This window comes from Raphanus sativus, chromosome 5 (genome assembly GCF_000801105.2).
Source record: "Raphanus sativus cultivar WK10039 chromosome 5, ASM80110v3, whole genome shotgun sequence".
Taxonomy (NCBI): Eukaryota; Viridiplantae; Streptophyta; class Magnoliopsida; order Brassicales; family Brassicaceae; genus Raphanus; species Raphanus sativus.
The window spans coordinates 3,088,772-3,116,429 of NC_079515.1; the positions used below are offsets into that span (position 1 = coordinate 3,088,772).

Below are 27,658 nucleotides of genomic sequence, written 5' to 3' on the forward strand. Positions count from 1 at the left end.
CAACATTCTACATTTGAATTAATGTATTCTAAAGTCTCTTTCATGGTATATACGAATCATTCAAATTTTTATTATTAAGTTTAATAAAATTTCAAATATTGTCTAGATTAGTGGAATTTGCATTATAAATATTCAATACTAGAGAAACGGAGGTTCTAAACTCTTTGACCATCATCTTATGTTAGTGTTCGATGAAACTATACTATACACTAAAATCATATTTTCATTTTTTGAAAATTTTTCCAAAATCCGTGGGTTAACCCGTTCTAAAATATTGAATTTTCGGTAAGTCCTCAATATACTAAAGTTTTATACTCTTCAATTTTATTTTAAATTTTCACACCACATTCTACATTTCAATTAATGTATTCTAAAGTATCTTACATGGTTTATACGAATCATTCTATTTTTTTAATATTTAGTTTAGGAAAATTTCATTATTGTCTAGATTAGTGGAATTTGCATTATAAATCTTCATTATCAAGAGAAACAGAGACAACGAGGTTCTAAACTCTTTGACCATCATCTTATGTTATTGTTCGATGAAAACTATACACTAAAATCAGATTTTTCATTTTTTTTTGAATTTTTTCCAAAATCCGTGGGTTAATAACCCTTCTAAAATATTGAGTTTTCTATAAATCCTCAATATACTGAAGTTATACTCTTCAATTTTGTTTTAAAATTTTCACACCACATTCTACATTTGAATTAATATATTCTAAAGTCTCTTTCATGGTATATACGAATTATTCTATTTTTTTCAAATTTAGTTTAGGAAAAATTCATATATTGTCTAGATTTGTGGAATTTGCATTATAATCTTCATTATCAAGAGAAACAGAGACAACGGAGGTTCTAAACTCTTTGACCATCATCTTATGTTAGTGTTCGATGAAACTATACACTAAAATCAGATTTTCATTTTTTTGCAATTTTTCCATAATCCGTGGGTTAACAACCCCTTCTAAAATATTGAGTTTTCGGTAAACCCACAATATACTAAAGTTTTACTTTTCACTTCTTTTTAAAAAAATTCAAACCACATTCTACATTTGAATTAATGTATTCTAAAGTCTCTTTCATGGTAAATATGAATCATTCTAATTTTTTAATATTTTAGTTTAGTAAAATTGCATATATTGTCTAGATTAGTGGAATTTGCATTATAAATCTTCATTATCTAGAGAAACGGAGAGAAATGGAGGTTCTAAACTCTTTGACCATCATCTTATGTTAGTGTTCGATGAACTATACACTAAAATCAAATTTTCATTTTTTTTGAATTTTCCAAAATTAGTGGGTAACCACTTCTTAAATATTGAGTTTTCGGTAAATCCTCAATATATTGAAGTTTTATACTCTTCAATTTTGCTTTAAAATTTTCAAACCACTTTGTACATTTGAATTAATGTATTCTAAAGTCTCTTTCATGGTAAATACGAATCATTCTAGATTTTTAAATATTTAGCTTAGTAAAATCGCATATATTGTCTAGATTAGTGGAATTTGCATTATAAAGCTTCATTATCTAGAGAAACGGAGACAACGGAGGTTCTAAACTCATTGACCATCATCTTATGTTAGTGTTCGATGAAACTATACACAAAATCAGATTTTCATTTCTTTTGAAATTTTTTCCAAAATCTGTGGGTTAACCCCTTCTAAAAATATTGAGTTTTCGGCAAACCCACAATATACTGATGTTTATACTCTTCATTTAAAAAAAAATTCCACATTCTACATTTGAATTAATGTATTCTAAAGTCTCTTTCATGGTGTATATGAATCATTCTAATATTTTAATATTTAGTTTAGTAAAATTTCATATATTGTCTAGATTAGTGAATTTGCATTATATATCTTCACTATCTAGAGAAACGGAGACAACAAATGGTTCTAAACTCTTTGACCATAATCTTATGTTAGTGTTCGATCAAACTATACACTAAAATAAGATTTTCATTTTTTTGAAAAATTTCCAAAATCCGTGGGTTAAGAAAACTCCTTCTAAAATATTGTGTTTTCGGTGAATCATAAATATACTGAAGTTTACACTCTTCAGTTTGGTTTAAAATTTTTCAAACAGCATTCTACATTTGAATTAATGTATTCTAAAGTCTCTTTCATGATATATACAAATCATTCTAATTTTTTAATATTTAGTTTAGTAAAATTTCATATATTGTCTAGATTAGTGGAATTTGCATTATAAATCTTCATTATCTAGAGAAACGAAGACAACTGAGGTTCTAAAACTCATTGACCATCATCTTATGTTAGTGTTCGATGAAACTATAACACTAAAATCAGATTTTCATTTTTTTTCAAATTTTTCCAAAATCCGTGGGTTTAACTCCTTCTAAAGTATTGAGTTTTTAGAAAACCCCACAATATACTGAGAGTTTATAATCTTCATTTAAAAAAAAAATTCAAACCACATTATACATTTGAATTAATGTATTCTAAAGTCTCTTTCATGGTATATACGAATCATTCTAATTTTGTAATGTTTAGTTTTAGTAAAATTTCATATATTGTATAGATTAGTGGAATTTGCATTATAAATCTTCATTATCTAGATAAACGGAGACAACAGAGGTTCTAAACTCTTTGACCATCATCTTATGTTTAGTGTTCGATTTAAACTATACACTAAAATCAGATTTTCATTTTTTTGAAAATTTTCAAAATATGTGGGTTAACTAACCCCTTCTCAAAATATTGAGTTTTCGGTAAATCCTCAATATACTGAAGGTTTATACTCTTCAATTTTATTTTAAAATTTTCAAACCACATTTTACATTTGAATAATGTATTCTAATGTCTCTTTCATAGTATATACGAATCATTCTCAATTTTTAATATTTAGTTCAGTAAAATTTCATATATTGTCAAATTAGTGGAATTTGCATTATAAATCTTCATTATCTAGAGAAACGGAGACAACGGAGGTTCTAAACTGTTTGACCATCATCTTATTTTAGTGTTCGATGAAACTATACACAAAAATCAGATTTTCATTTTTTTTTGAAAATTTTCCAAAATCTGTGGGTTAACCCCTTCTAAAATAATGAGATTTCGGTAAATCCTCTATATACTGAAGTATATACTCTTCACTTTTGTTTTGAAAATTTCAAACTACATTCTACATTTGAATTAATGTATTCTAAAGTCTCTTTCATGGTAAATTCAAATCATTCTAATTTTTTAATATTTAGTTTAGTAAAATTGCATATATTGTCCAGATTAGTTGAATTTGCATTATAAATCTTCATTATCTAGAGAAACGAAGACAACTGAGGTTCTAAACTCATTGGCCATCATCTATGTTAGTGTTCGATGAAACTATACACTAAAATCAGATTTTACTTTCTTTGAAATTTTCCCAAATCCGTGGGTTAACTCCTTCTAAAATATTGAGTTTTAGAAAAACCCACAATATACTGAAGTTTATACTCTTCATTTAAAAAAAAAATAATTCAAACCACATTATACATTTGAATTAATGTATTCTAAAGTCTCTTTCATGGTATATACGAATCATTCTAATTTTTTTAATATTTAGTTTAAGTAAAATTTTCATATATTGTATAGATTAGTGGAATTTGCATTATAAATCTTCATTATCTAGATAAACGGAGACAACAGAGGTTCTAAACTCTTTGATCATCATTCTTATGTTAGTGTTCGATGAAACTATACACTAAAATCAGATTTTCATTTTTTTGAAAAAATTTCCATAATCCGTCGGTTAACCCCCTTTTAAAATATTGAGTTTTCGGTAAATCCTCAATATACTGAAGTTTATACTCTTCAATTTTTTTAAAAAAAAATTCAAACCACATTCTACATTTGAATTGATGTATTTCAAAAGTATCTTTCATGGTATATACGAAATCATTCTAATTTTTTAATATTTAGTTTAGTAAAATTTCATATATTGTCTAGATTTTGCATTTTAAATCTTCATTATCTAGAGAAACAGAGACAACGGAGGTCTAAAACTGTTTGACCATCATCTTATTTAGTGTTCGATGAAACTATACACTAAAATCAGATTTTCATTTTTTTTGAAATTTTTCCAAAATCCGTGGGTTTGGTAAATCCTCTATATACTGAAGTTTATACTCTTCACTTTTGTTTTGAAATTTTCAAACCACATTCTACATTTGAATTAATGTATTCTAAAGTCTCTTTCATGGTAAATACGAATCATTCTAATTTTTTAATATTTAGTTTAGTAAAATTGCATATATTGTCTAGATTAGTAGAATTTGCATTATAAATCTTCATTATCAAGAGAAACGGAGACAACGGAGGTTTTAAACTCTTTGACCATCATCTTATGTTAGTGTTCGATGAAATTATACACTAAAATCAGATTCTCATTTTTTTGAAAAATTTCCATGATCCGTGGGTTAACCCCTTTTAAAATATTGAGTTTTCGGTAAATCCTCAATATACTGAAGTTTATACTCTTCATTTTGTTTTAAAATTTTCAAACCACATTCTACATTTGAATTAATGTATTCTAAAGTATCTTTCATGGTATATCTGAATCATTCTAATTTTTTAATATTTTGTTTATTAAAATTTCATATATTGTCTAGATTAGTGGAATTTGCATTTAAAATCTTTATTTTCTAGAGAAACGGAGACAACGGAGGTTCTAAACTGTTTGACCATCATCTTATTTTAGTGTTCGATGAAACTATACACTAAAATCAGATTTTCATTTTTTGAAAATTTTCCAAAATCCGTGGGTTAACCCCTTCTAAAATAATGAGATTTCGGTAAATCCTCTATATACTGAAGTTTATACTCTTCACTTTTGTTTTGAAAATTTCAAACCACATTCTACATTTGAATTAATGTATTCTACAGTCTCTTTCATGGTAAATACGAATCATTCTAATTTTTTAATATTTAGTTTAGTAAAACTGCATATATTGTCTAGATTAGTGGAATACTACAAGAAAACAGCGGTATTCTAGGGACATTCCGAGGGAAAATGAATTCCTCGGAAATTTCTGACAAAATACCGAGGAAATACCGAGGAAACGCGAAACTTGGTTTCCTCGGTATTTCCTCGAAAATACCGACGAAATTCCGAGGAAAGCCAAGTTCGTCGGAATATTCTTATGGATTACCAAGGAAACCACCTTCCTCGGAAAAAACCGACGAACCTCCGAGGAAATTTTATAGCCGTTAGAGAGCCGTTGGGAGATTTTAAAAATTCCGAGGAAATTCCGAGGAAGTAGCCGTTAGCGTCGGAATTTCCTCGGAATTTCCTCGGTCTGTCGCCAGGATTTCATCTTTAAATACAACAACCCCTCTTCCTCTTCATTCACTCCATTTCTTCATCCTCCCTCCTACTATCTTTACACACGAATTTGATTGAAAAAAAAACATGTCTTCTTCAAATTATTTTCGTTCTTGGATCGATCGACCTTATTTGGATCCGAACACGAGATTGCTTACGGAAGAATACCAACGAGGTATAACCAAATTCATGGGGTTAGTTCGCCAACTACCGGAAGCAGAAACAGGTATGTTAAGATGTCCTTGCTCTAATTGTAAAAATAGAAAGGTTATTAAAGAGTGGGATATTTGGACTCATCTTTTATTGAGTGGGTTTACACGAAGTTACAAAATTTGGTATCATCATGGGGAAACTGATTATGAACATGGTAGTACTAGCGAATCATTCATGGGAAAACTGATTATGAAAATTTCAAACCACATTCTACATTTGAATTAATGTATTCTAAAGTCTCTTTCATGGTAAATACGAATCATTCTAATTTTTTAATATTTAGTTTAGTAAAATTGCATATATTGATTAGTTGAATATGCATTATAAAGCTTCATTATCTAGAGAAACGAAGACAACTGAGGTTCTAAACTCATTGGCCATCATCTTATGTTAGTGTTCGATGAAACTATACACTAAAATCAGATTTTCATTTTTTGAAATTTTTCCAAAATCCGTGGGTTAACTCCTTCTAAAATATTGAGTTTTAGAAAAACCCACAATATACTGAAGTTTATACTCTTCATTTTAAAAAAAATTTCAAACCACATTATACATTTGAATTAATGTATTCTAAAGTCTCTTTCATGGTATATACGAATCATTCTAATTTTTTAATATTTAGTTTAGTAAAATTTCATATATTGTCTAGATTAGTGGAATTTGCATTATCAAATCTTCATTATCTAGAGAAACTGAGACAACAGGGGTTCTAAACTCTTTGACCATCATCTTATGTTAGTGTTCGATGAAACTATACACTAAAATCAGATTTTCATTTTTTTGAATTTTTCCAAAATCCGTGGGTAACCCCTTCTAAAATATTGAGTTTTCGGTAAATCCTCAATATACTGAAGTTTATACTCTTCAATTTTGTTTTAAAATTTTCAAACCACATTCGACCATTATCTTATGTTAGTGTATGATGAAAATATACATTAAAACAATATTGTAATATTTTTGATTTTTCTCAAAATATGTGGATTAACCCCTACGAAAATATTGAGTTTTGGGTTAAATGCTCTATATGTTTAAGCTTATACTCACCAATATGGTTTTAAATTTTCTAATCACTTTATACATTTTTATTTATGTATGATAAACAATCTCTCATGGTACAGGGGCATTGTTCTAATTTTTTAACAATTAAGTTGGTAAAACTTCATATGCTGCCTAAATCATTGGATTTACCACTATAAATTTTTATTATTAAGAGAAACCAAGACAACAAGGGTTCCAAACCTCTTTGACCATCATCCTATGTCAATACAGGATGCATCTATGCATTTAACCCCTACGAAAATTTGTGGGTTAACCCCTACGAAAATATAAATTTGTCCTTAATTTCTTTATATACTGGAGTTTATACTCAGTAAAGTTGTTCAAAATTTTCTAAATGCATTATAAATTTGTATTAGTCTATCATAAAATATTTTTCATGGTACATGGTTATCGTTTTAATTTCTGAACAATTTTTTTAATAAAACTTAATAATTAGTTGATTGACCACTATGAAATCTCTATTCTTTAGAGATACAGAAACAGCAAAGGTTCCAAACCTCATTGACCATTATCGTATGTTAGTGTATGATGCAAATATGCATTAAAATAATATTGTAATATTTTCGATTTTTTTTCAAAATATGTGGGTTAACCCCTACGAAAATATTGAATTTTAGGTTAAATTCTCTATATTTTAAAACTTATACTCACTAATGTTGTTTTAAAATTTTTAATCATTTTAATCATTTTTATTAATGTATGATAAACTGTCATTCATGGTACATGAGTATCGTTCTATTTTTTAACAATTAAGTTGGTAAAACTTCGTATGTTGCCTAAATCGTTAGACTTACCACTATAAATTTTTAATCTTGAGAGAAACGGAGACAACAAAGTTTCCAAACCTACTTGACCATAATCCTAAGTCAATACAGGATGCATCTATGCATTTAAACAAGATTTTCATATTTATTGATTTTTTTCAATATTTGTGGGTTAACCTCTATGGAAATATAAATATTTCCTTAATTTCTCTATATACTGAAGTTTATACTCAGTAAAGTTGTTTAAAAAATTTTAAATGCATTATAAATTTGTATTAATCAATCATAAAATATATTTCATGTTACATGGTCATTCTTTTAATTTCTTAACAACTTTTTTAATAAAACTTAATATATTTTTTAAATTAGTGGATTAACCACTAGGAAATCTCTATTCTTTAGAGAAACGGAAATAACAAAGGTTCCAAACCTCATTGAACATTATCCTATGTTATTTTATAATGAAAATATGCATTAAAACAATATTATAATATTTTTGATTTTTTCTCAAAATATGTGGGTTAACCCCTACGAAAATATTGAGTTTTAAGTTAAATGCTCTATATTTTTAAGCATATACTCACTAGTATTGTTTTAAATTTTCTAATCACTTTATACATTTTTATTAATGTATGATAAACTTTTTTCATGGGACAGGGGCATCGTTCTAATTTTTTAACAATTAAGTTGGTAAAACTTCGTATGCTGCCAAAATTATTGGAGTTACCACTATAATTTTTTATTCTTAAGAGAAATGGAGACAACAAAGGTTCCAAACCTCTTTGACCATCATCCTATATCAATAAAGGATGAATTTATACATTTAAACAATATTTTCATTTTTATTGAATTTTTTCAAAATTTGTAGGTTAACCCATACAAAAAAATATTTTTCTTTAATTTTTCTATACATTGAAGTTTATACTCAGTAAAGTTGTTTAAATTTTTCTAAATGCATTATAAATTTATATTAATCTATCATAAAATATCTTTCATGGTACATGATCATCGTTCTAATTTTTTAACAATTGTTTTAGTAAAACTTTATATGTCGCTTAAATTAGTGGACTAACCTCTATGAAATATCTATTCTTTAGATAAATGGAAACAACAAATGTTTCAAAGCTCTTTTAATATTATCCTATGTCAGTGTAGGATGCATATATTTATTAAAACAATATTGTCAAAAAAATTTAAAAAATTCAAATTTTGTAAGTCCCAGCACGAAAATATTAAGTTTTTTAGGAAAATTCCCTATACTGAGTTAATTCTTTAATTTTTGAAACAATTTCTATTTATTATTATTATTTTTCTTTCCTTCAAACTCAGAACTAAAACAATATTATAAGCATATTTTTTTCCTTTTTAGTCTAATCCACTATTACAATGTGTAACAAAAATCGAGTACTATTTTGTATTTGTAAACATAGTTGTTTAATATATATGCCTAAACATCTTATACAATCAATACTAACAAACATATAATCTCTGAATACGAATACTTTGCAATGATCTAAAAAACAACTTTTGGATGTTTTAAAGATACATAAGCAGTAAGAACCCGATGTCGAGCCACATGCGGCTCAGTAATGTTAAATGCACTCGTGACTGAGCAAAGATGACGAATTTATGTTACTCCACTATCTACATGCAAGTCCAACATTTCCTCTGTTTTATCTCCTGACCATAAATTAAAGTTGTTTTAAAAAAAAATCATAGAGTATTTTCAGGATATGTAGCGGCTGCAATGGATCTCTTTATATACATATAAACGCTTATTGATGTGCATTAAAGTGTCGGTTACAGACTACTTATATATATATATATATATATATATATATATATGAAAATGCAAGAGATATATTCATTTAACAAAGTGATGTGTTTTGGATGCAGAGACACGTGTCGCGACGACAACCTTCAACTTTTTGACGTGGCATTTTATGTGGTGCATCCGGAAGGAGAAAATATTTTTTTATATATATACTAGGGTCGGCCCGTCCTACGGGCGGGAATTATAATAAAAGTAATTTATATTAAGTTATGAAATATTTAAAAACTATTATAGATTTAAAAAATATTTTAAACAAAAATAATAAAAGAATTATGAGATCATCCTAATAAATATTTTTGTTATAGCATTATATTTGATAAATAGCATTATACTTTTAATATTTATTTTAGTTTCATTAAACTAATTTATTAAAGGTTCTTTTGCAAATGTGACTTAAAACTTCAAATTATCCCTAAAGTAATTCATGTCTTTATATGGATTTCCTTTGTGTTTTACATGTTATGTAATTGTATATTTTCTTTGTGTGTGTGTTTTATAAACTTTTGATAAGCGAAGTATATAATAATGTTTATGGTTTTTGAGAATGTTAGGATGTCGAAGGATTATATATGTTAAGATTAATTATAGTTGAATTCGATGTTTGTGTCTATATTAATAGATTACGACATATAACATATTATATTGAGTGAATGAGGTGTATGTAGTGTTCTCTTTGTATGGTTTTTGATAATTTTGAATCTAAAATTGGTTGCTTAAATGTGGTTTACTATATTTTAAGTTCTTAAGAATAAGTTTGTGGCTCTCATAATTATCATTTATATGAATAGATTGGGGTCAACATGATTGCATTTCGTTATGGTATACATTAGGCTAGAAATAATATTCCCTTAGTAAAATAGTGAAAGTATAAATCTAACTGTTTATATTCTAAATTAACACTTAAATATCAAACTATAAAATTATGTTTCAAATATTTTAATTCGTTTAAAGTCGTTGTTTAGGTGTAAAGCAGCTATCTTTGATACATATGTAATCTACATCTTTGTTTACTATTACGTTGTTTACTATTACATAAATATTTTTTTTTCTATTAGTTTCTGAATTTTAATAGTTTAAATTGAATATTTTGTAGTTCTTTGTAAATGAACAAAATTATGTTAGTTTGTTTGTGCTAAGTTTAAGTGATTTAGTTTAGTAATTTTTTATTTATATATATATATAAATTACTTCATTATACATGTATTTAATATTATATTAACATAAGTTTTTTGAAGAGTTTCAATATTTATAATATTTTAATAATTTATATATATATATATAGATGAGGAAAACTATTTTAACATGAAAGTTATGATATTGTAGCATGGAAAACAACCTTGAGGCAAATCTAGTAAATCTATTCCATATACTTAGGGGGGTGTATTGAACTAATGATTTTAGAATGTTTTGATGGATTTTACAATTTTGGGATTTAAAGTGAATTCAGGAGATAGTTCAGTATTTTGTTTGGGTATTTAAAAAAAGATCAGTGTTTTGGTAAGATTTCTCGTTTAAATTTTGGAGTGTTTTGGGTGATTTAATAACACTACTATATTTGTCAAATTCACGCATAATTGTTTGAGTTATGAATCAATAGAAGCTCTCAGTTTTACATAAGCTTTAAACCCATGACTTCCAGATTTTACACAAAATGTCAAAAACAAACAAAATTATCACTATAAGAAGTTAGACATACATTTTTTTTAGAAATTTGTTCTTCTGGGAAAACAAAACTGAATTTCTCCGTATTCTCCACTAAAAATATACAAACTACGGTTGTAAATTTACAAATCTCTAGAGATTCACTTTCTCTCAAGATTTATATGGAATCCTCTCATTGGACATAAAGACGTTGGCCACGAGCACTAACCTTTGAATCATCGGATTTGTCTTCTCCCATAGTTTTCGCAGCCATCATCAATAGCAATCCAGTTCCACATTTCACATTATTTACATGAATAGATCATTCAAACCCGTAGAATATATGCTAAATTATATCGTTAATTTAAAGCTACAACTCGACTGAAGCTCATAGTTAAACCAACTACAGAAGCATTGAGGGATAATATGAAAATGAGAACAATTGATAATAGAGAAAATAAGAAAATCAAATCTGATTTAAACATAATGGGATCTGGAAATTTTTTGCAGTTTTTCTAAATGTACAAGGTTTTTCGAAAAGTTTTCATCAAATAACGTATGTAGAGGTGGGATTTGACTACGCATATTTTTAAGTAAAATAATGGTGCAAATCCTTCTGAAATCTATTTTTTAACAAACTCTTGAAAGAATGATTTTTTTTGAATAACAGTACTACAGTAGATTTGATTTAGGTTTTACAAACTACTGATTAAATAACAGAGGATTTCAAGTGACTTTTAATAATTGTACATAAATTCTATATTCAATAACAGAGTATTTTAACAAGCATTTAGAAATCATCACTTGAATAACACAAGATTTTAAAGAAAACCCAAACCATTCTAAAATCATTAGTTCAATACACCCCCCCTTGATGGTCAAAAGCTCTCATGACTGAATTCATTTAAAGCTCATGAAAATAACCATGACCTTTATCTTTACATTCATACAACAAATAATGGCGACAAAAGGGATTAGAGATTTTCTTGCAAGTGAGCCTGATGGACAAATATATATATAATTAGTGCGAGAAGTTCAAACCGTGTAACAATAAACTGATTATATCATTTTTCAAAAATCTGAGACAGTATCTTCTGAAGTTAAATACTATTATTATACATGCACCATTGAGAATCTAAAGACACAATTTTGCTGCTTTTCATGATCGTAATAGATGGTGAAGCTCACACAAATATATCAATAGAGCCGAAGCATAAAACAAAAACATCATGACGATATGTATCTTTCTTTTTAAGAATATGAAATTCTAGGCCGAAGCCCCGTACATTCCTTATAACGAAGCACAAACCATGTTAAATTAACTCTACTTAGTTAGGAGAATAGATCTTTTCCACCATAATTGAACTTGCGATCCTTCAGACGTTATGTGTAAGGTTGCTTGATCTCTAATTTGTTCAAGCAATCAAATCAAGTCAAGCTTCCAAAAACATTTCCGAAGTAGTTCTCTCTTCCCTTTGAGCAATGAACAAAACTCAACACTTCTGGTCTAAAGACAACTTCAAGTATACCATCATCCCAAAGCATCTAAGCATCTCTCATGATGAGTGTTTAAGACAAATATCCCCTCCAATATTGCTTACTCTTTGAACTACCATTCTTATTGACACATCAGGAAAGGAGATTGGGTCGTCTGCTATCACCCATATCATCTAAATACACTTTGTCCATCCCTCTGTTGTCTAGATACACTTACTGAGGAAGCATTGACCAGCACCGGTTTCATAGTCAAACTATGCAAAAATATAAACCTGAGCATCAAACTGAGTACGTCTCTGCCGCCGCCACCATCAGCTCTAGTCCAGAGAGGTTCGTTTGTGTTAAAAAGCCTAAGCAATTCTTCCATTACAGTCAAAGCAATGTCGTTCATAAGAGGCTTGTCCATGTCTGATATAGTAGCCAGGTTATTAGGCTGAGAATGCATAGAACTCCGTGGAAGAAGATCAAAATCCAGTGAAGGACCAGTCATGGACAGATCCCACGGTGAGATGTGCATTGGGTGTAGCGTTGAGAGGTGGGAGGACATTGGTCATCCCATGTACTTTGATGCAATGTTGACATTCTTTCAAGCTGTGCAATAAAGATCGGATTTAGAAAAGAGGAGGGGGATTGAATGATTAAAAACCATAATCAATAAACAAACCTCGTCTCTAAGATGTGCATTCTCGATCCGGAGCTTATGCTCATTGAAGTAAGGATCTTCAGTAACGGGAGGACCTCCACAGTTAGGGCATATAGCGTTCTTGAGTGCTTCTCTAATGGCTATGTTCTCACATCGAATCTTGTAGTTCTCTGCCTTTAGTGCATTGTTATCTGCTCTCTCATGTTGCGTCTACAGAAATATACAGAAACAGTATCAACAAATCTTATTCAGAAAAAATTTTAAACACAAAAGCGAGAGAGATTAAGACATGACCTAAAGCTGAGTTATTCTGTTCTGGAACCAGAACTTGATTCGTCTTGGAGCCAAACCCAATTATCTGCTAAGTTGGTTCCTCTGCTTATCATCTGGATGAGGACACTCCTTGAAACTCCTGCAATAGATTCAACCCATTATAAAAGTGTCTGAATCAACAAAAAAAAATAGACAGAGAGAAGAAAATACGATTCAAGTCGTTGAATTTGTTGAGAGGTGTGACGATGGTAACGTTTCTTCTTCCTATCAGTTTTAGTGCCGTCATGATGTTGGCTACCACCACCACCGTCTCCTCCACTAACCTTTTTCAAACATATATATATACTCCAAGAGAACATTTAAACATATCTCTTAAACCACAATTGAACTGAAAACTTTAGAAAAAAAAGAATATCTAAAGTTGAATTGAACAACTGAACTTTCAAAAAAAAATTGGTTTGTGAAAGACTCTTTTTATGAAGATCAGGGATGATGGAATCAAGACTCTAAGAAGATTGATGCGTAACTGGAAAAAATAAGGGTCGGGGGAAGAAGATGAATCGAAACCCTCGTGTTGGAGACTACATCGCCGGAGAAAACAATGTCGAACCATTGAAGAAAGACGACGCATTTTGAGTGATTTAAGTTATTATCAAGTTGGGCAAAGCTCCATTTTAAAATCCGTTTAACCCAAAACCCAAAACGAAATATCAAAAGGAATAAATGAAACGCAGAGTACTGGTGAAAGGGACACATGTTGCAATACCAGAAAACGGATATATGACATGGATGCCTACGTGGAGGGCTCTGGAGAGAGGGAACTCTACTTTATATAAATAGATATTTTCATAATTAATGTAAATGTTATGTAACTTCATAAACAAGAAAAGTTAAACTTCTTAATATGAAATGTTAACATATTCAGTTATATGCAAATATATGCTCGTATAAGAAAAAGAGCATTTACAAAAATTGAAAGAAAATTTCCATTCATCTAATTTTGCAGATACCTTCTAAAATAAGCTATTATTTAACCTTTATGCACACAGCACACCTAACTAAAACTCAAGACAAAGGAGGAGAAAGCAGAACAAAGTGATCATGGGAACATGCTTCTCTTCATCATCATCATCAAACTCACGCACAAGGATGGTAGATTATTACTATGACCCTGAATTATACGATTACAACAGAGTTTTCCCACCCTACGACGTAAACTATGTCAATAATCTGCATCTCCAACAAGCTCTGGCTTCTTCATTGGTCACCTCAATGGAGGAGATTAACCATCATCCCCAACCCCAAAGGCATGTTACCTTGCGTATCAAGCAGGAGGAAGAAGAACCGGAGATCAAAACAGAGAACGGACCCCCCGAACCATCTAGCAGGTTATGTACGATATGTATGGAGGAGAAGTCTTCCTCCGACATGTTCCGAGGTAATTGCACTCACTTCTATTGCACCGAGTGCACTGCCCGTTACGTGGAGACCAAGATAGAAGAAAACGTAGCTAGAATCAAGTGTCCTGACGTGGATTGCACGCACGTGATTGAGCCAAACACATGTCGTGATCTGATCCCAAAGAACTTGTCCGTGCGTTGGGACAAAGCCTTGTGCGAGTCTTTGTTCCAGTCCTCGGAGAAAGTCTACTGTCCGTTCGAAAACTGCTCGGCGATGATGGTTGTGGAGGGTGGTGATGATAAAGTGACAGCGACGGAGTGTCCGTCTTGTCATAGGCTGTTTTGCGCTCAGTGTAAAGTGACATGGCACGCAGGGATGGGGTGCAATGAGTTTCAGAGAGTTGGGAACACTAATGATAAGATCAGTAACTTATTTTTTAGTAGAATATTAACCATAAACAAAGGTAAAGAGAAGAAGAATGAAGATGAGTTGATGATTCAGTTGGCTAAGAACAAGCAGTGGAAGAGGTGTCCTAGTTGCAACTTCTACGTTGAGAAACTCGCTGGTTGTCTGCATATAAGTTGCAGGTCACTACTTCAATCATAAATTTAGGAATGTGTTATTCTAAATTTCGTTTTTAATCGTAATTGTTTTGTAGGTGCGGTTTTGAGTTTTGCTATGGTTGTGGATCAAACTGGAGCGACAGTCACTCGTGCCTAATCACTCGTACCGGAGAGGCAGTAGTACTCTCTGCCTAAGTTTCTTAATTTACTTTTGGCAAAAGGAACAAGTCTATTCATTTGAAATGTTCTTATTTGTTATTCATGCCTATTTCCAGATCCCAGCTAGTTTTTATACTAACATCTACATTACTATTCTATTTTTTTTTTTGAACACCCTAATCCCCATTCTGACTATTTTCACTATGAAATAGGTTTTTTGAAGTAAAAGAGTTTCATCTCTACTCCTTTTTACTCTTATAGTGTAAAATATAGATTTACTCCATAAACAAAATATCTAATCTATTAATTTAGGGATTATCTACTATTTGAAGTTCTCATTTAAATTTTGGACTCTTTCATAGTTGTTGCTAGAATATATCATGCCTCCTATACAATGTAACCTACCAACTTAAATTAAACCAAATCTTAACCAACATAGATTAGTTAAACCTAACAAGTAACACTTTTATAATATTTTTGGTTAATCTCTTAATATAATTAGATCATATAAAACTGAACCACTCTTAAATCAACGAGTTCCATATCATTCCAGACATAAGAGAAAAAATATCCGACTCATTTACAATGTAAGCATACAAAGACCGTGTATGCTTATGCTCATTGATCTTTCAAAAACCAAATAATTGTGGCATAGACCAACATAAGCTCATGTTTGTATCACTAACTTTACTTCCATATATTTACTCTTCACCTACATCCAGAGCCGGTCCTGAGATTTTCGGGGCCCTATTCAAAACTTAAAAATATTATATTTATTTTGAGAAAGAAATTTAAATTTCTTTTAAGATAAATTTAAATAAATATTTCTCTAAAACCAAATCAAAATTTTAAATTTTAATCACTTAAAATATATTTTCTTATTTTAGATGTACTTTTAGTTTTAATGAAAAATATTTTTTATTTTTGTTTTGTTTTTAAATTCATGTATGTTAAATTATAACAAGAAATTTTCACTTTTTATTTTCTACATGCAAATATGTGAATATTTATATATATAAAAATGAATTTTTTAAAAATTGGGGGCCCCACAATATGGGGGCCCCATTCAAATGTTTCTTGGCACTGTCCTCAAGTCCGGCTCTGCCTACATCATATCACAACATACACAATTATGCAAGAACATGATTTTTTTTTGTTCAAACAAACAAATAATGGTGGCATATGATCAGTAAATTTTTTAAATATGTTTTTTTATATATTATATTTTACGAGACTATGTGTATAAGTTTTTTTTTTTTGAAAACGGGCATAACTATGTGTATAAGTTAAAAGGTAAAAGATGTGATAAGGCAAATTGTTATACTAAAAATGAAAGAAAATTAAATACAAATTAATAACAAGTACAACACAAATTATAACACTATTAAATTCTATATATATTTAATAAAATATTATATATATGTCTAATATGAATATATATAAATGTTACACAAAATATATATAATATTATATACACATATTATATATACCTTATATTATTAATTGAAATTTGACAAATCAATTTCCGCCCTTTAGGGCGGGTCCTAATCTAGTTTTATTTATTTTTATGTAACACTCAATTTTTCACTATAAAACATAGTAGCTTTGGAATAAAAACAACCCTTTGTAACAGTATCACGAAAATGCAAACTTTTTTTTTCCACCATTACTTTTATCATTCTTTTACACATGAAACCAATTGGGAAACATAAAAGATTAATGAAAAATAAAATAAAAATCACACAAGGAAACATATGATTAAGGAAAAGCAAAGCAGGGAAACTATTTACAGACACAACTTATGTGCATAGCATAAGAACTTATTTGGTGAAGCCTCCTCCTTCATTAGTTGTTAACTTAAGATCTTCTTTCTAACACTTCCACGGAGGCTAACGAATAACTATAAACCACACCCACTTTACCCCAACACGGCTTGGATTTGTTTGTTTGTTTGTTTTTTGCTTATGTTTTAATCACAAGAGAAACGTTTTCCACTTACGGTGGGCGACTCTCACCGTGCTTGCGAGTTGTCGTGGGTGTATAGGGAGACGAGTGAGTCCACAGCTCCAGCTGCAAGAAGAACCTCGTACGGATGAAAAGCGAGGCAGCTCACTGAACCGATCTTCTGTCCCATGAAGGTCGGGTAGTAGAGGATTCTTCCTAGTTGTTCTCCCTCAAGGCTAAACACTTTAATTAGCTGTTTTGCAGATCCACTCGCGATTATTGGAGCGTGTCTGTGAACAGCTAAGGCCGTGAGTGAACCCCTGTGTGCATCAATCGTCAGGTATGTGTCCCTTGATGTTCTCAGGTCAAGGAACTGTATATCACCGGCCTGTGATGCACTCACCACCTGAAAAAAAAAAGGAATAGGTATTGGCCTCGGGAAAGCGACAATATAATTGAGAAACACCTGTGACAGTTCAGAGATGAGTTTTAGCTTGCAACCTTTGAGGGATCAAGTCCAGGCTGAAAACTGAGTCCAACCACCCTTTCAACTTTCTGATGAGGCCGAGTAGCAAGGACAAGCCTTCAGATATGAAAGAAAAATGATATGAAGTGATGTATCCAAAACAAGGTTCTCATTTGAGGAGTTCTTGTGTAAATTGGTTAATGAAACAAAGCAACTTACGGTTCAGGCGACCGAACATCATAGAGTCTCAAAGATCCATCAGCGAAACCAGCAACAAGTTGACTCCCGTGCACTTGAGAAGCCGACTACAAATCAGGACATTCTAAAGCGTTTAATCGATCATATAAATCCTGACACTCTTAACGCGGTTCTATGTTATAAAGAAGAAGGCTAAAATGTCGACTTACAAGTGCTGTAACTCCGCACTCTGACTCAGAGGGAATAGATCTGACTAGCTGTTCTCTCTCAAGGTCCCAAAGCTCGACTGTTGAAACCTCCCCAGAAGCATACTGTTGAATACGAGTTAACCCATAAATAACAATAAAAAAGCTTCCTAACTTGGAAACAAAGAATAAGCAACACAAACCAGGCAGCCAGACTGTTGTTGCCAGTCCACAACAGCGTTCAAGTCACGTGCACCGGGTTTGTGACCCTGGATTGAAGAAAACCCCGTAACAAGCTTCTGTTTACCCTTTGTTGCATAGTTTTCCCATATCCGGACAGACCCATCACCTAAAGATAATTCCAAAAGATAGTGTAAGACATAGATACCATTTCTCAGCAGCTATAATCAATCAATTTGCAAACAGTGGAAAGAGTAATTACATGACGCAACAAGTAGCAGAGAGTCGTCAAGTTCATTGACGAGACAGAGCTTTGAAATTCCTTTGTCAGGAAAATCATGATTGTCAAAGCCATTGAGAAGAGTTGCGTCCTCGTAGTTCCAGACTCTGAGAGGATAATACCGGAAAATACTTAGTGCAGTAAAGACATTTCGATTCGAAAAATGTCAAAAAGAGAGAAGATCAAATTTTAAGAACAGTTTCAAACTAGTGATATACTAGACACGGATCTAATCCGATATATCTAGCTTCGAAAGGGAACACCTTTTGTTTTGAGGAACCAAATTTTAGCTCTGCGCTGAAGAAACTTGCATACCTGATCCGTTCATTCTCGTCTGCAGCAACTACAATGGGAGAGAAAGGGTGAAGGAGAGCTGTCTTTGTTCCCGTTTCAAACCTCGTATCCCAGTTGGCAATAGGGTTATTGTTGAGCTTGCTAATAGCTGGTCAAGTTCAGATGTTGCGAGTCAGTTCAAGTGACAAGTATAGGCACAGTAAAAAAAACAGAGATAGAAGAGAAACAGTACTTACAAGAGTGCTGGCATTTTGCAATTTGCTCAAGTGCGAATTTTTCTTTCTCTTCTCTTTTGGTATCTATCTCCGGACTAGCATCAGCTTCAGAAAGAAGCGGTTTAGAAAAGTAGCCACAGCTCCAGTTGTAGATAGTTGATAATGGGAGCAAACTCCGTTCAGATCCACTGGCGCCTAAAAACGGATCAGCCAATCCCGAGTCTGGTGAACTCAACAGGTGGGGCCTGAACTCTAACGAACAAACTCTTCTCAGTCCAGGTAGATAGTTTGTTCTAGGAGGGCTGACCGGAGGAGTCCTAAAACTTAAGGGCATATTACCTGTTGTCAACAACAGTGGAAGGTCAAAACTCACAAATGGATCGCCTTATGAATTAAGCAAAAACTCTAAAATTTCATGATCATAAAACATTCCATAAACAGCTACCTGCATGCATATCAAACCATGAGGATGAACGAGATAGGCCCGCAAGAGGAGTGTTAGATGTTGTTGCAGCTTCCCCTAATCGGCCAGTGGGCTTCGAGGGTTTCGCAACAACTTGTTCGATTCCAATGATCGAAAGCACACGCCGCCCGAGACTTGCAATTCGTGGAGATGGGTCTTTAGCTAATGCAAACATAGATCGAACGCACTGCGAATAAACAGCGTTATCAAACAGTCTTTGCTGATGGACAGCTCCATTGCTGACACTGTCATGCATGATTCCATCATCAGACAGTGGAGATCCCTGCATTAGCCCAGACGAGCCCAGAGGGCTGCTTGAGATCCTAGCCTCACGACCAACTGGTTGGCTTTCAGTGCTAGCTCTAGTCAGAGGACTGATGTGTAAAGAAACAAGTGTTGCACTCCCAGCTTCATGGAATTTAGCGATTGAAGGGAGCGAAGTAAGCAAAGAGCTTGACTGAGGCTTCCAATATGAAGCGGCGGCTAACTTTAGGTGCTTTTTGTGGCCAAAGGCAAAACGTGCAAGAGCTGTAGAGACATCAACAACATGGGCTTCGGAATCAAATAAGAAAAATTAAAAGTAAGCAAGCTAAGGTTCAGATATATATGCAGACTGAACAAAGACGGATATTCGACAATGCACAAAACCACAGATGAACTCTGTGAACGAGGGACAATATGATTATACGGTTGTATAGACTAATAAACTATCACTCGCTCCAACTACAGGTAACAGATAAACTTGGCTGTCTATGTGAATGAAATTATTAAATTCAGCAAACGAAAATCAATAAATAAAATGTAGGAGATATTCCAAATTAAAATATTCGCATTACGTTAGATATTTTTTTGAAATTAAATGACTCTAACGCTAATTAGGAACCCACAATCCCACGATCATGAATGTTCAAGAGTTGAATGCTGTGCGTACCTACAGCAACCTCTGACCGGACAAGTGGACTCCCATCTGAAACTACATCTAAGAGACTTCTAATAATAGCTTCTTCTGCTCTAATCTTTTCATCATCATCAAATTCATCCTCCAAAGAACTTTTACTAGAGCCAAACCCAATATCAAGTAAGGTACCCAAGGCAAAAACAGCAGCAGCCCTTACCTGTAAAAGAAAGTTATGGTCGGCAATTACACTGCTAAAAAATACTATACAGAAATCTGAGCTTCACCTCAGGTTGGGGCTCAGAAAGCAGAGGTGCCAACTTTTTAAACGCATTTGCCTCCCTAGCCACGATTTGGGCCTCCACAAAATCTTCCCATAACTTTCCAAGACAAAGACAAAGCCACTGTAGAAACTTTTCTTGCTGTGAATCACTTGGTCTGGATAGTTCAAGGTGCCCCAGACAAACACCAATTAAATTAGCTTCAAGACATGCTTCCTGGCCTCGTCGGTGCCCGTCCACAATGACAGATAGAACAAAAGCAGCCATAGCTCGTTGGTCTGGAATTGCATCCAAGCTATCTAGAAACCTTACGAAATATGTATGCCCCCCATCCTTCACAAGATCAATTTGACATGACTGTAAACAAAAAGAGACCAGTCAATGTTGGAATAATCCAAAGAAGGAGAAAAAAGCTTAAGCAATGGCCAGAAATAAAAAAAAAAACTTAATCTAGCATTAATTTGTAAAATAAAACGCAGATGCATGACAAGCTACAATCATCTTCCGATTCTTCCCAGAAAATAGCTCATCGAACGCAAAAAAACTTTACCTTATCAAGTGCGAGAATTTTTGTCCATATGAAAACAAGGATCTGTCTTAGCTCATTTGTTGTCGTTTGCAGAAGCTTCAGCACATATGGGAATATTCCAACAGACAAAGCCTACAGGAATTTTCACTTCACGTGTAAGGGGACAACCAGAAAATATTCTCTGTAAGTCAAAGGGAAAGAGAGTTCAATTTTGAAGTATACCAGATCCACGGCCCATGAACCCATATCAAGAAATCTTCCAAGAAGTACAAGAGCACGATACCGATGGCATTGGCTAAGTAACACCTGAAGTAAATCAGAGTCTATAAATACGCTATGATAGTAATCTACAAAATAATGATGGAACGTCCAGAAGAAAGCCAGCCAGGAAACGTCTCTTAAGTTAAATCCACACAAAATTATGCGAAAAATGAGAAATCAATATGGCTCTCTCTCTCTTTTACACCACACAACAAAAATGGAAAAGAATACAGAAATTTAGGTTGCACCTGAAGAACAATAGGCAACTGCTCTGGTGGCTTCTTATGCTCAGATCCATGATCAAGCCACACCTCAAAAGCTGTCAGTTGCTCAGTAAAAAAGGGACTTGGCTAGAAAAAAAGGAAGAAAGTATTATCATAACAGGCTCCGTCTTATACAATTAAAAGGAAACTACATGAGGCAAAACAAACCTCGAACTCTGTGTTTGGGTCCCGAACGAGTTCGGGAAGGCGAGAAAGGCAGATTTCAGCAGCCATGTCCCATGCATCCCTGAAAAGCAATAGCTAGTTGAGTAAAAGTCTAGACACGTAACACTTTATCTAACAGGGAGGTTCTTCGAGGATACCACATATGATGTTGATGCGTAGGAGGCAACATAGGGTGAGATATTGGATTACAGTTTGCGGAGCGCATTATTCTCTCAGCAAGTAAGAAATTTCGGAAAAGGCTAGCGACCAACAAATCCTGTCTGAATAATCTCTGGAAAAGTTCTGCAGGGTAAAACTAACATTCATGAGGGACACTGAAAAGCAAACAAGTCAAGTTAAAGAGGATTGGCCTTAATATATTATGCAGAAATTTGGAGAAGTACCATGAGGAAGCACATTCCATGCAATTGTATCCGTCACTGCTGTGAAAATCCAGTTCAACTCCCCTAACAATGTCTTACGGTCATTTTGGCGGCCTGGAATCAAGTCAATAAGTGATTCATCGATGATTTCTTTCAAGAGAGAACGCCTACAAAACCTGCAATGGAAAGCCTCTTGTGAAAGCTGCAAGCTAAACTGAATTGTATAGTTCCCACATGGACATAAATCAAACGCATTCAATATAAAGTAGTAATCTATTCAATAGTAAAGAGTTAAAAGGAGACTAGAACTGAAACTGCACAACCTCCGTAGGTGATGTTTTGATCTTACATCATGATGAACCAAGACTATGTTTACCAAGTCTCTATAAAGTAGTTTGATGGAAAAATGTCTTGTAGGAATAAAACAGACATCTGAGTACGTAAAACAAAAGTGAGAGATGAAAAGAAGATTTACCATTTCAACGCCATTTTGATGGGTGTGGTGAGGCAAGAAGTAAAAACATCAGCTGGAAATTCAACGCTCTGAGGAAGTGTCTCATGTACATCACAAGCAGCAAGTAGAATGCAGTCCCTTGAGGATCCAGAGGAACCAGAAGAACCCCAATCATGAAGCTGCCATAAGGAATAAACGAACTTTCGTCAATTTATGGAACGCCAATTGCAGAACCAAGTCGTAAACTCGACAGGGGGATGTGTAACATGAGTAAAGTGGTTGCTTCATTTACCTCAGCAAAGGCATTAAGAATTATCCTAGCAGCCGAGCAGTCAAAAACGTAGATGGACGGTGTCTTCAACCAGGAATCAAGCTCACCGATTGGCAAAGGAATGTACTGCGTATAATGCTGCTCAAAACACGAGATCAATCAGTACGTGGTAGCAAGCAGACGAAAAGAAAGAAGAACATGGTAGACCAAAGAAATAGCTAGGAAAAACACACACCTTGTTGAATACCCAAATTTCACCATTAGCTGTAGGCTTTGGCACACCATGCCCATTATAATGGAATAGAACTCTCTCGGTCTTTGCATATTTCCGACAAGTCAAGCACAGCTTCCTAACTTCATCGTGCGTCGGATCTAACTGAACCTTATATCGTGCCTGGGAGAGATAATACCCACAAAAAAAAAATGAAAAAAAACTTAACATGAACAAAAAAACAACAATAAGAGTTCAGGGAAATAAATAATCACCCTCGGTTGCCATCTCTCATACTGAGTACTCAGATTTTTTCCAATAGCCTCGAGAGCTTTTGGCGGGGCCATGGAAAATGGGTCTGCAATCAAATCAATAAAAAACAAAAAAAAAAGTGTGAACACACAGAAGAAAGAGTGTAACAGGGTTTGAGTTGGCAGAAGGTTTCAACCTATCCAAGCCTCGATTCTAGCACACGGAGATATCTTTATAACATCCGGCGGATCAACAGTAATGTTCAAACACAGAACTAAAGCTACACATCCTGTTTTCATCTGCAAAGACGAAGGAGAATTAAAAAAGTCAGCATTGCAAACAGATTCAATAAATGCCTTATGCTGTTAAAATTAAATAGTTTCTTAACACGGATTAGGATTGAAGTGAAAACTAGTAGAGTACACTAACAGATAATGTACTTGTTCCATGATTCTTTTTTTCATCTTAAAATAGCACTAAACAGAGAGAATAAATCCAATAAGCCTATATACTCTGCAATGTTAACTTACTCGCTCTTTGAGCCGCCATTTGGGAGCGAATACAATGCCGTCGGAAGTCGTCCCCAAGGGAGGAGAAGCCTCGGACGCGTTGTGCCTAACTTGGCAGAGGACGAGAGTCTGAGGCAAGTAGGCCATACTGGTGGCGGCGGATGTGGCGTCTCTCTCCTCCTCGGCGCCATTTCCGTGGATACTGCTCGTAGTAGCCTCTGAATCTTTCTCGTAGAGGTGATTGGAGGCCAGAGAAACGGAGGATTGAGAGAACCGAGATACCATCAAGTCTCCTAATGCCATCCACCAAATCAGAGACCACACCGGAATAAACGAAAATCGAATCCTCAAGCCCTAGATTATTCGTTCGGAGGATTGGGGGAGAGAGAATCGGAGATTTAAATTAGAAAGGCAGATCAAATCGACAAAGCCGCTGGTGCAGCAGCGGCGCAATAGCAGAGAATCCAGCTCAAACCCTAGGAATCGAGATGACGGCGATGGAGACGGAAGCAGCGGAGGCGCGTAAGTGAGAAAGTGAGGATGGGGAAAACCTGGGATTTAGAGAGACAAAGGGGAAAGTCTTCAATATGAATTAGCGTTCTCTCTCTCTCTCTCTCTCTCTCTCTCTCTCTCTCTCTCTCTCTTCCGTTTTAAAATTTACTAATGGGCAGCAGAACTTAACCGTACATAACCAGCTGGTGCCTGGTGGTGTTCATGTATGTTGGTCTTTCACCTTTGCTCCCTTTATTTTTTTTAATAGAATAGAATAGATGGGAGCAGTTGTGGTTGCATTTTGGTTTTGTGTTTATTGATACCTTGGTTGTTTGTATGGCTATTATGTTTGATTAACCATCTCTTTTATATTGTTTTTTGCTTGTGGATTTATTTTTATTTTTAGTATGTATTCATTAACGGTTTTATTTCCCACGGATTTTTTTCCCGCGAAATCTCGTTAAGTTTATGATATATCCGGTTTAATCATTCTTACTTTATTTGGATTATTAAGATTATAGATGATAAATAAAAAAATATCAAAAGAAAATCTTAATATAAACTAAAACTTTTATGATATATATTAAAGTTCTGAATGAACTTTTGTAAAAAAAAATTAGATAACAGATTTGATGCATATTTTATTAATTAATAGTAAACAAATTTAAAATTTAAAATATTTACTGGCTAATTTCTAATGGATTTGGTTGACACTCATAGAAGATTTTAATATTAATTATTTTTAATAGTGTATCCTTTTTTAAAGATCTTTGTAAATTTAAAGAAGTAATCACTAATATCAAACTATCATAAAGTAAAAAGGTTTTATTATTGGTCACAAATTTGTTATCCCATCATAAAAATGCTTTTAACAGTCTTATTTCCCATAAAATCTTATAAATGTTATAAAAAAAATCTTATAAATAAAATTTATGTTACATACGATTTCATATTTTTACTTTAGAGTTGATAAAATTATAAATGATAAAAATAGTAATAACAATAAATAATTTTTAATACAAATTAAAAATTTATGATATATTTCGAATATATATGTGACTATGTGAGAATTAGAATATTGAATAACATTTTTAAAAAATTTAAAAATACCAACAACTTTGATGCCTACATATGAATTAATAGTAACAAATTTTTAATATTAAAAAATTCATTGACAATAAATATAATTGATATTGGTTTAAATTCATAGAAAATTATTTAATTACTGATAATTGTATGATTAAATACTAACTATTTTTTAATTTGTGCAATTTTTTTTTATTTTAAAGATCTTTGTGATTTAAGAGAGTAACTAGATTTTAATTTGCAATTTTGCGCGAGTGTATTTTCCAAAAATAAGTGGTTGTTTAATTTCATCTCACAATTATATGTTATATATATGTCATCATATAATTAATCGTATTTTATATGTACCACCATATAAATAGTCATATAGTTAATAATATTTTGTATATACCATCATCTAAATAATAACATATATTATATTTTGAAACTTAATATGAAATATTAAAATCTTAATTTAAATTGTTATACGAAATTAAACTTTATATTATATTTTTTATTTATATTGAAAATATTTTTTATAACGGTTATTGTAATATTGAAATATATTTTAGTAAAAATCAAATAATACCAAAATGTAAAGTTTTATTACTGGTTACAAATTTTGTTAACCCATTATGGAAAAAAACTTGGGCTAGGCCCGTATTCTCTTTTATTCCCGACAGTCCAGAACCTTTTAAGCATATTAGTTTATGAAACAAATAATTGCTAGTTCCGCAATCCACATCTATTATTTTCACATTACTACGTGTCAAAGCATAATTGGACATTATACTGATGTAAAAGAAACGAAGCGGGTGATAGAGCGAAGCTTCTTCCTCCTCCGATCTCGGCGATAGAGAGATCTAGAGAGAATGGATCAGATCTTGAACAAGGTGGGATCGTACTGGCTAGGGAAGAAGGCGAACAAGCAGCTCGATTCCGTCGGTGACGATATCAACGTACTACCTCCCTCTCTCTCTTCACTTCGGTTTCGATCCGATGCTGTTGAGAATTCCGATTCATCTTTTGTACTGTGTCTTGATCGATCTACGGTTATGTAGATCCTAAGCTTTAATCTGTGACGATCTAGGCTAGTAAATGGTAGTGTATCTCGTTGATTCTTCACTTACAACCGTAGCAAATCAGTTCATATGATCGTGCAATAATTCACTGCAATTCTCTAATTTTAAGGCCGTTTTTAGTATTATTAGCTGAATTGCTGCGTAGACGGAGAAAGATATTTAGAGTAGATAAAGTACTGTAGAGTTTTTTTTTCAATTTAAAATTTTGATAATCCCTTTTCTTTGACTGTGTCATGTTAATGATAGTAATTAAACCTTCCCTGTTTGTTAGTACAGTAATGACTTTTTTTAATTCTTTTTTTTTCTTCCAGTCTCTGTCTACGAGCATCGAAGGAGGAACAAAATGGTTAGTGAACAAAATCAAAGGTTAGCTACTTTTTTTTCTTTTGTTTCTTCTACTCATTCAAGAAGCAGTCAATAATATCATTAACTGCTTTGGTATCAGGGAAAATGCAGAAGCCATTACCCGAGTTACTAAAGGAGTTCGGTTTACCTATTGGGATCTTTCCACGCGACGCAACCAACTACGAGTTCAACGAGCAGACGAGGAAACTCACCGTCTTTATCCCAACGGTCTGCGAAGTCGGCTACAAAGACTCGTCGGTCTTGAGGTTCACCACGACGGTCACGGGGTTCTTGGAGAAAGGGAAGCTAGCCGATGTCGAAGGGATGAAAACAAAAGTAATGATTTGGGTGAAAGTCACGAGCGTCTCTGCTGACTCTTCCAAGGTGCATTTCACTGCAGGGATGAAGAAAAGCAGAAGCCGTGATGCTTATGAGGTTTTGAGAGATGGCGTTGAGATTGATAAATTCTAAGCCTCTCTGTTTCTGTTTGTCCTTGCTTTTGTATATGCAATTTAAACTTTGGTGTTCATGAATCTCATGAATTTGAATTGGTATCAATATTCAAAGTTTCATAGAACATAAGTAAAGAGAAACAGAGGAGA

At 32.8% G+C, this 27,658-nt stretch overlaps 3 protein-coding genes and 1 pseudogene across 3 annotated transcripts; 2 read left to right on the forward strand and 2 right to left on the reverse strand.

The window, feature by feature from the left end:
- Positions 1 to 11,974: 11,974 nt before the first annotated feature.
- LOC108859339 (homeobox-leucine zipper protein HDG11-like) lies at positions 11,975 to 13,890 on the reverse strand (annotated as a pseudogene).
- A 444-nt stretch (positions 13,891 to 14,334) lies between these two features.
- On the forward strand, positions 14,335 to 15,332 carry LOC108857939 (uncharacterized). Its single transcript, XM_057011203.1, has one exon. The coding sequence runs from the start codon at positions 14,352 to 14,354 to the stop codon at positions 15,255 to 15,257; it is 906 nt and encodes a 301-aa protein (XP_056867183.1). The 5' UTR covers positions 14,335 to 14,351; the 3' UTR covers positions 15,258 to 15,332.
- Positions 15,333 to 17,015: 1,683 nt separating this feature from the next.
- LOC108861987 (regulatory-associated protein of TOR 1) lies at positions 17,016 to 24,791 on the reverse strand. The gene is made up of 23 exons (XM_018635991.2): positions 24,094 to 24,791; positions 23,760 to 23,862; positions 23,587 to 23,669; positions 23,336 to 23,494; positions 23,122 to 23,238; positions 22,851 to 23,008; positions 22,397 to 22,551; positions 22,151 to 22,295; positions 21,996 to 22,074; positions 21,813 to 21,914; positions 21,526 to 21,609; positions 21,325 to 21,435; positions 20,781 to 21,131; positions 20,530 to 20,713; positions 19,581 to 20,126; positions 19,157 to 19,474; positions 18,942 to 19,068; positions 18,609 to 18,733; positions 18,370 to 18,515; positions 18,191 to 18,292; positions 18,003 to 18,088; positions 17,819 to 17,900; positions 17,016 to 17,723 (listed from the first exon to the last, which is right to left on the reverse strand). Exons 1-23 carry the CDS (start codon positions 24,373 to 24,375, stop codon positions 17,385 to 17,387), a joined length of 3,984 nt encoding a protein of 1,327 aa, XP_018491493.2. The 5' UTR covers positions 24,376 to 24,791; the 3' UTR covers positions 17,016 to 17,384.
- A 1,568-nt stretch (positions 24,792 to 26,359) lies between these two features.
- On the forward strand, positions 26,360 to 27,616 carry LOC108861989 (uncharacterized protein At5g01610). Its single transcript, XM_018635993.2, has 3 exons — positions 26,360 to 26,588; positions 27,023 to 27,077; positions 27,157 to 27,616. Exons 1-3 carry the CDS (start codon positions 26,502 to 26,504, stop codon positions 27,525 to 27,527), a joined length of 513 nt encoding a protein of 170 aa, XP_018491495.1. The 5' UTR covers positions 26,360 to 26,501; the 3' UTR covers positions 27,528 to 27,616.
- The last annotated feature ends 42 nt before the right edge of the window (positions 27,617 to 27,658 follow it).